The sequence below is a fragment of the Mustela nivalis genome (genome assembly GCF_964662115.1).
Source record: "Mustela nivalis genome assembly, chromosome: 8".
NCBI classification, from domain to species: domain Eukaryota; kingdom Metazoa; phylum Chordata; class Mammalia; order Carnivora; family Mustelidae; genus Mustela; species Mustela nivalis.
Window position 1 is genome coordinate 137830060 of NC_139027.1, and position 8969 is coordinate 137839028.

At 51.3% G+C, this 8969-nt stretch overlaps 1 protein-coding gene across 1 annotated transcript; it reads left to right on the forward strand.

Annotated features, from left to right (window-relative positions):
• Positions 1 to 5411: 5411 nt before the first annotated feature.
• Positions 5412 to 8176, forward strand: MC3R (melanocortin 3 receptor). The gene is made up of 2 exons (XM_082743826.1): positions 5412 to 5499; positions 5711 to 8176. The coding sequence occupies exon 2, from the start codon at positions 5819 to 5821 to the stop codon at positions 6788 to 6790; it is 972 nt and encodes a 323-aa protein (XP_082599952.1). The 5' UTR covers positions 5412 to 5499; positions 5711 to 5818; the 3' UTR covers positions 6791 to 8176.
• Positions 8177 to 8969: the final 793 nt, after the last annotated feature.

Consider the following 8969-nt stretch of genomic DNA (forward strand, 5'->3'; position numbering starts at 1 on the left):
GGCTGGAAACAGGTGCACATACCGTATCCACCACAAGCGTTAGCATGTGCTTTCAGAAAGGATGTCCCTCTGGTCTCTACCATGAAGGGACACACCACTAGCGAGTCTTCACGTAACCACAGACCATCTAAGACACCGGGAGCACCAGCGCAATCGTATTTGTTACACCCCATCCAAGTACAGTTGTGCACCATAAACGTCGTGTTAAGTGCACTAACAAATCGTTCTTACTAAGTTTCTTCAGTTGTGCAGCCATCACCCTAACCCAGTTACAAACATTTTCATCACCCAGATTGTGCCCTCTGATGGTTCATCCACACCCCCATCCCCAGATCTAGGCAACTACTAGTTTACTCTCTGTCTGTACAACAGATCTGCCTTTTCCTGGGAGTGTAAACACACAAAGTGTAGTCTCTCGTGTCCGACTTCTTTCCCTGAGCGTACTGGCTTTGAGACTCACTCATGCTGTGTGGGAATCAGTATTCTGTTCCCTTTTTAATGCCGATTCCTGTTCCACGGTGTGGACCCACCACATCTGTCTGTCTGGTCACCGGATGATGGACATCAGGCCGTCTCCACTGTTTGGCAACCAGGAATCATGTTGCTGTGAACGTTCACATCCAAGCATCTGTGTGGACATTTATTTTGATTTCTCTTGGGTAGACGTGCAAGAGGGGAATTACTGGAGTCAGATGATAAGATTGTGTTTTGCTTTCTTTACAAACTCTGGTGGTATTTTCCAAAGTGCCTCTGCTGCAGTGCTTGAGGCTATCAGTTAGACCAGGGGCGGGCATACAAAGACAAAAAGACTGCTCCCACTCACAATCAGCATATTGTCGAACAGGAGAGAAATTATCAGTAAAATTACTGTCCAATGGAGTTACTTCCTCATAGCACCGAAAAAATGGGGTCTATCCAGCAATTACACAATCAAGATTGTTGAGAGAGGGAAAAGAGAAAGACAAGGGGCTTGTTCCTTCGAACATTTTTTGAGCACCCAAGATGCTTCGGACAGCGGGGATGATTAAATATGAACACGGTCATGCTTGAGAGTTTTGTTCAGCTGGGCAGAACAGAACACCTCCATTACGAGAGCTTACATAAATAAAATCTTGCTTGTCTAGCACATAACTAGAAACCTGGAGGCAAGGAGTTCAGGGCTTTGCCTGCCTCTCTGTAAAGTCAGCAAGGATTCAGGGACCCCTCCGGGTCTGGGTGCCCCAAAGATCAGGCGCTTGTCCTCAGGCTTACAAAACAGGAGAGAGCTCTCCCAGCCTCCGTGCTGTGATTCCACTCAAGAGCGAAAGAGAGTGTGCGGGCGCAGTCTGCTAGTTGGCTTAGCTGAGTCACCATCCCCGACCACCCCTACATCCACTGGCCAGAACAGGTTATGCTGTCCCCAAGGGAGGCCAGGAAATGAGTGTGTTGTCTGGGCATGCTGTTGTCCTCGGTAAATTAGAAGTCCATTAGGAAGGAAGAAGGGGGGAATAGGTGTTAGGTGAGCAACGCACAGCCCTGCCTCCTTTCCTTCCTGAAGTAAATCATCAAGCAGAGAAAAGAGCTTAGCAGAGACAGGAGGCACACAGTAGGTGTTCTGTATACCTTAGTTTGAGCTCTCTCCCCTCCTCCTATGAGCTGAACCCATGACAGAGACTGGGGAACAGGTGAGTTATTTGGGAGATGACCTCAGGAAACAGGCATGAGGGAGAAGGGAGAAGAGATGAAGGAGACCACTGGGGCTCAATGTCACGAGGACATCTGGGCAGCAACGCAAGGTGGCCCCGGATGCCCACACGAAAGACAGGAGGCTGGAGAGTCCACTCGGCAGCTCCAGCCCTTAAGTAACTGAGTGTTAACCCAGATGGTGTTCAATCCCCTTCACTCCCAAGCTGAGCTTGATCCAGCTAGGAGGGCCACCAGCCCCCCCCAAATCAGGGGAGATCCTGAGACACCGTGTGGGGGGATCCCTGGACATGGGATCTGGCAGAGCAACTGGAAACTGAGCTCCCGAGGACCTGCCCAGCAAGAGGCAGGTGAAATCCGAGACAGGCTCAGGATGGGAACACAGGCATGAAGGCCATCTCCTCCTCGGAAATAATTAGGGTTAATGATACATCTAATCGTTGTCTCCAATATGATCTCTGGCCAACGCTGTCCCCATTTTGTGGCACGGGGTGTGACTACCAAAGGGGGAATAAAGTGAATAAAGTTCCTAAGATTTGAGGAAATTTGTAATAAATAAATAAATAAATAAAACAAAGCAAAACAGTTCCCATCTGAGCTGGGTTTTGAAGGCTACGATGTATACATGAGGCACAAAATCAAGGAGGAGCTCTTCGGGCAGAGAGAACACCTAGGTGCATTATCTCTTAGGATAAGAATCTCCTTGTTATGGTTTATCTGAACATTCAAAACAGGAACTCCCACATGGGCCAGCGATATATGCTGTGTCTCGCAACTGTTATTAACAGAGCCAATGCCGGTGTAGAAGATTCAATGAATCTGTGCTGTGTCTGTGCGGCTCCCCCAGGAGAGTAGGGGGTAGCATTTAGGGAACCCCAAATCAACACTCATTAGCAGAGCCGGTGCTCAAGGCTGCAGGTGTGCAGCGGCCGTCCTCACCGGCTCCCTCGAGCCCAGCCCACACCGTCACGGAGCGCTGACAGCACTGACGGACCGCAGGTGACGGATAACCTCGATTATCTAGCTTTGCAGGAAACGCTGGTGCCCCTGAAGCCACAAGACAAGACAGGATGAATACACCTCTGCATGTGTCCTGAGGGCCAGGAGAAGTCCCTGAAACGATGAAGACTGTGTTCTTCCCCATCCTGGAAGATGGGTGGTTTCGCTGCAGAAATCAAGTTGCTCTGCTGAGGATAGATAGAAACACTGTGTCTTGTGCCCCCAGGCACACTGAGAAAAAGCCTTTTTTATTTTAGTAGAAACTGTCTAACGATGAGACTATTCACAAACACCAGGACTGCCTGCAAGAGTGCTCTCCATCCTCTCTCCTGAATCTGGTATCTGTCTAATTCCTGCTAACCTAATCGGAAAAACTGGCTTCGGCGTCTAGGATGGATTTGGATTTCCCTGATGCCCCCGAAGCCTGGCCATCTTTCACATGTTTGCTCTCCGCTTTTATTTGCTCTCCAGTGGATTTCTATTCATATCTTTAGCCCAGTATTCTAAGAGGTAATTTCATCTTTTTCTTATTAATCAGAAAGCCCTCCTTATCTATTAGAGATGGTAACCATTCATTGACTATGGCAAATGTTTTCTTCCTGTCTTCTGATGTTGCCTACAGTGGTTTTTTTTTTCCATACTCTAAATTTTGGATTGCCCGTCTTAGTAAGAAAATCTCTCCCTTCCACAACTTTATAAATATTTTAAACGTTCTTCTATTTCCTTATGCATATTTCTTCTATCTCATACACACACACACACACACACGCACACGCACAAAGTTAGATAACAGATGAATCATTAATCCATCTGGAATGTGTGTGTGCACACATATCTGCGTGGTGTGTATGTGCAGTTGTGTATCTGCATGGTGTGTGCGTTTCCATGGTGTGTGTGTGCGCGCATGTGTGTGTGCACACGCATCTGCATGGTGTGTCTGCATGGTGTGTGTGTGTGTGCGCATGTATCTGCGTGGTGTGTGTGAGCACCGTTGTGTGTCTGCATGGTGTGTGTGTCTGCATGGTGTATGTGCATGCATGGATATGCGTGGTGTGTGCACACATGTATCTGTGTGGTGTGTGTGTGCACATGTTATCTGTGTGGTGTGTGTGTGTGTGGTGTGTGTGCACAGTATGTGTGTTTCTGTGCAGTGTCTGTGTGTCTGTTTGTGCAGTGTGTGTGCACATGTGTAAGGGCAAACGGACCCTATGTCTCCAGAGATCACAGGATCCTCACGTGCAGCACCAAATGTGACATGACCCAGGTACTGAAGTCCATTGCTAAATTCTGCCTTCTACATTTTCCTGCTCAAAAGGCATCTCAGCCCTCCCTGCTACTTAAAAAGGAAAGAGAGGCTCCCTGCCCATTGCGTCTCCCACAGTTCCATGGCCAGACACTCTCAAATCTCTACAACACATCTGCCTGAACATCTCTGCTTCTGTCCTCCCCTGGTCCCGGGCCACACGTCCCTCTCCCCCTCCTCCTCGCTCCAGCTACTATCATCTATCCCAGACCGCTAAAGTCCCCGCCTCCCTCGTTCCTTGCCCCTCCCCTTCCAATCCTTTCTCTACCCTGCATCTGGGAGTCTTTCTAAAGCTCAGCTCCCTCTCAACACCCCACTGCCTAAAGGCCTTTCTTCCACAGGCCCTCACTGCCTTCAGGAGACATTCCAAACTCCCACGTAGGGGGGAGGCAGGCACTTCCCAACTTTGGTTTAAAAAAAAAAAAAAGAAAGAAAGAAAACCTTTGCAGCCTTATTTCTCAAAATGTGTCTCCCAGCTCTATACTCTGGCCAAACTCCATTCAGGTCCTCAAAAACACCAAGCTTCCTTATAACACATAAATCACAGGGATAAAAAATCCAGCACAGGGAAGGAATGTGGTCACTAATACTGTAATAACATCACCTGGTGACAGAGGGGGACTATAGATATCGGGCCACAGAGAATTCTTGGGTCACGATGTCATACACCTGAAACTAACATAACCTTGTGTGTCAACTGTACTTCAGTTGGAAAAAAAAACCCTCCAACCTTCCTTTTCGGTAGCTCTCAATCCTGGCTACACCCCAGCTCACCAGTCGGAAACCGAACACACGTTAGTCCAGTTCCTGCCCCTGGTGATTCTGACTCAGGAGGTCAGGTGGGTCCCTGCACCCACATTCTGTGATGCTCCCCACAGCCACTGCTCTTTGTCTCCAGGTCTGGGGTACGTGACTCCCTCTGCCTGGGACCCTCCTCTACTCCTCCAACCCCCGCCCCACGTCACCGCTGTCTATAACCTCTTCTTCCACCAAGTCAAGGCTTAGGTGCTCTTCCCTTGACGCTCCAGGTTAGGCCCCACACACGCTCCCAGCCCCGTGGCCTGCATCATCACGCATTTGTCACAGTGAAATATAACATCCTGACTTCTCGTCTCCCACCTCGGAGGCCAAGTCTAGGGGAAACCAGGACGGCGTGCAGGTCTGGTTCACCGTCACTTTCCCTGCACCCAGCAGAGACCTGACCCACAGCAGGTGCTCCATAAACGATGGCTATTTTCTAAGACAACAGATGAGCAGACCGGAGAACTAAGCACCTGTGGCAGTTTCCCGAGAAGAACGAACAGCTCGGCCAAGGCAGCACGCAGTTAGCAGTCTGGCCAGCAGAGGGCACCAGCCCGCTGCTCAAGCTCCCAGCCCACGCGGGCGCTGTGGTCAGTCAGAGGCACCAGAGTGATGCTCAGTGGTCCTCTCAACGCGCTGCAGCTGAAGTAGGAGGAGTGTGTCCGCAGCCTGGCCGTGAAGCCTGAGTGCTCCCCCCTCACTTCTAGCAACAGGTACCACGGGCCCGGTCCTGCTACAAACACAGCTGAAACTCTGGCCACTGGGGGCAGGTCTTCCATTCCCCGCTGGGGGTGTGGGAAGGGGTGAGAAGGAAGGCAGACAGCCGACGACACAGAAGAGTGTCCGTAGAACTGCTTGTCTTGGAGGAGCGAGGGAAAGTTCTCTGGGCTGTGTCGCAGCTGACTTTCCCTCCCTCTCCCTCAGTCCGGACTGCACGGGCACCTGCCCCCAGCACCCGGAGGGAGACCCCGGCCGTCAGCAGCAGCAGGTTCTGGACGCTGCCGGAGCCCCTGCTCCCACCGTCTGTGAGCAATGAACGCTTCGTGCTGCCTGCTGTCTGCTCAGCCAACCCTGCCCAACAGCTCAGAGCAGCTCGCCGCCCCCTCCGTCAGCAACCAGAGCAGCAGCGGGTTCTGCGAGCAGGTCTTCATCAAGCCCGAAGTCTTCCTGGCGCTGGGCATCGTCAGCCTGCTGGAGAACATCCTGGTCATCCTGGCCGTGGTCAGGAACAGCAACCTGCACTCGCCCATGTACTTCTTCCTCTGCAGCCTGGCGGTGGCCGACATGCTGGTGAGCGCGTCCAACGCCCTGGAGACCGTCATGATCGCCATCATCAACAGCAACTACCTGACCTTCGAGGACCGGTTCATCCAGCACATGGACAACGTCTTCGACTCCCTGATCTGCATCTCCCTGGTGGCCTCCATCTGCAACCTTCTGGCCATCGCCGTGGACCGGTACGTCACCATCTTCTACGCGCTGCGCTACCACAGCATCATGACCGTGCGGAAGGCACTCGCCTGGATCGCGGCCATCTGGGCGTGCTGCGGCGTGTGCGGCGTGGCGTTCATCGTCTACTCCGAGAGCAAGATGGTCATCGTGTGCCTCATCACCATGTTCTTCGCCATGCTGCTCCTCATGGGCTCGCTCTACGTGCACATGTTCCTCTTGGCCCGGCTGCACGCCCGGCGCATCGCAGCGCTGCCCCCGGCCAACGGGGCGGCCCCGCAGCAGCACTCGTGCATGAAGGGGGCTGTCACCATCACCATCCTGCTGGGGGTGTTCGTCTTCTGCTGGGCCCCCTTCTTCCTCCACCTCATCCTCATCATCACCTGCCCCACCAACCCGTACTGCGTCTGCTACGCCGCCCACTTCAACACCTACCTGGTCCTCATCATGTGTAACTCCGTCATCGACCCGCTCATCTATGCCTTCCGGAGCCTGGAGCTTCGGAACACGTTCAGGGAGATCCTCTGCAGCTGCGACGCCATGAACCTGGGCTAGGGCGCCAGGGCCAGGGAGTGGGCGCCGGCGGCTCCGTCACCGGCGAGCCCCCAACCAGCCAAGCGAGGTGTTTAGAAAAAAGAAGAGGGGGTAGAGAAGTCCTGGATAGGCTTAAAATAGGTCAACAGCCATGATCGGTGTGTCTTTTGTCTTTGCACCTGCAAAGCCTTCGAAGGGGAAAATGGTACGTAACGGGCTTTCTCGCAGGACTCTGCGGGGGGTGAGTCACTGATTTCCCAAAGAGGCCCTGGTAGGACTCAGTGAGGGCGGCTCGGGGCGCAGCCTGCCTTTACACCCATGCGCGCGGGGTCTGTAACGCCACCTGCTTCCTCCTGCGTCCTCCCCATGCCTCCCTGCCACAAGTCAGACCAGACGGAAGGGTTTTCGTTGGCTCTGAGAGGGATTCAAATGTCTCCCGGGCAAACCTGTCACGGTTCTGGCTGTCAGCTGCTCAGATGGTCTCGTCCTTATTTCAGAAGAGACTGGGTTTCTAGCCTATAACCCTATTTACTGTAAAACAATGGTCTAAAAAATACTGAGCTCCATGTGGAGGAAGCGATGCTACATTTGCCCCTCTCCTCAACCCCCCAGACCAGCCTCCCCCCGAAAACTAGCATAGGGATGTGACCTGCTTCTAATTTGGTTGCTGCTGCTACTGCTGTCAGGTTCTTACGCATTAAATCTAAGGCAGCTTTCAAAATTCTAATGAAAGAGATAATGCTTGGGAAAATCAGCACTGGATACCTGTGTACAAAGCATTTTGATACCTTGCTGTTTAAAGGTATAAATTTCCCTATTTAAAAAAAAAGTCTTTTTCCTATTATTCCTTTTCTGTCATTAAAGCAAGAGAGGGAATCATGGATGGGAGGGCATGTGCCTCAAGAAATGGCTTTCCTGTAGTTTCAGAGAGTTTCAGAAACTGTGGAAATGCCCGTGGCTTTCTCAGAAGCTCTGTTTCTGCTCCCCCTAGCTGTGTCTCTATCACCTGATCTCCGGAACTGTCTGTAAGACAGAAATTTCTTGGTTCACTGCTCCTTTTCTTCAGCATAGTGAAAGATGGGGTGACCCGGCTCTCAATGGCTGTACCTTATCAAGCAAAGCCTCTCATCCCCGTGAGCACAGGGCGAGCTCTGCTGACCAGCACTGTCGGTGTTTGCTGGACGTCCATCACTGCGCCCCACCGGGCCCCCTCAGACCCCTTCCTGTCCTAGAGAACTTCACACTCTGCTGTCTGGCTGCCCTCATGCTGCCCCCACCTCCACCCAACAACTCCCCTGTGAATTCTTATAATATGCTGTGTCTTTAGTGTACAATTGTGTATTTTTCTTGTGCTGGAATATATTGTGGGTTTTTTGGTACTTGAAGACATTGTGCCAGTATAAGCAATATCACTTGTCTCTTGCTTTGGTTGTGGCATTTGGAAATAATAAAAGGCTTTTGCAGCTGCTAATGTGTGACACGTTAAACTATGCCACCCGGAAGCACCCTGGTGACTTCTGCACATGGCCCTCACCCCTTACACTGTAATTCTGAGTCTTTTGTAAATGGCATTAACACTGCCATTGACCATGGTGCTCAGCTTTTCTAGGGCAATGCCTGTTAGCCAAACTACAAAATTCTCCCATTTAGTTTCCAAAAATACCAGGCTGTAGTTCCCGGGCCACTGCCACTCTCCATTATTCTAATCGAGACACCAAATAATAGGTCTTGCCCATGGCCACTCAGCCAGCACACACGGGAAATGGGGAATCAGATTCTTTAAAAAACTGTACTATCAGCTGTAAAAATTATGATGTCCTTTCTCTATGTAAACAATGTAACTTTTCAGTCTCTGATATCAGCTCTCACATTACTTCACTTTACCCTCTCCACAAACTTCCCAAATAGGTGAGTCCTTTTACAGATGAGGAACCTGAGCAGGAGGATAACGTGGCTTCCCAGCCACGCCCAGCTGGTTAGAGTCACAGTGTTTTGAGTCCTGGGGATGATGTCTTTTTGCACCACTACCATGCGGGCAACAGGTTTTCCACCTTCAGACCTGACTCAGCTCTCCTTCCTGTACGTATTGTAGCTTACAGTAGCGCTTCCAGATGTAAATGCCCACAGGAATCACCTGGGATCCTGTTCGAGTGCAAAATTTCAACCACCAGGTCTGAGGTGGAGCCTAGGATTGTGCATT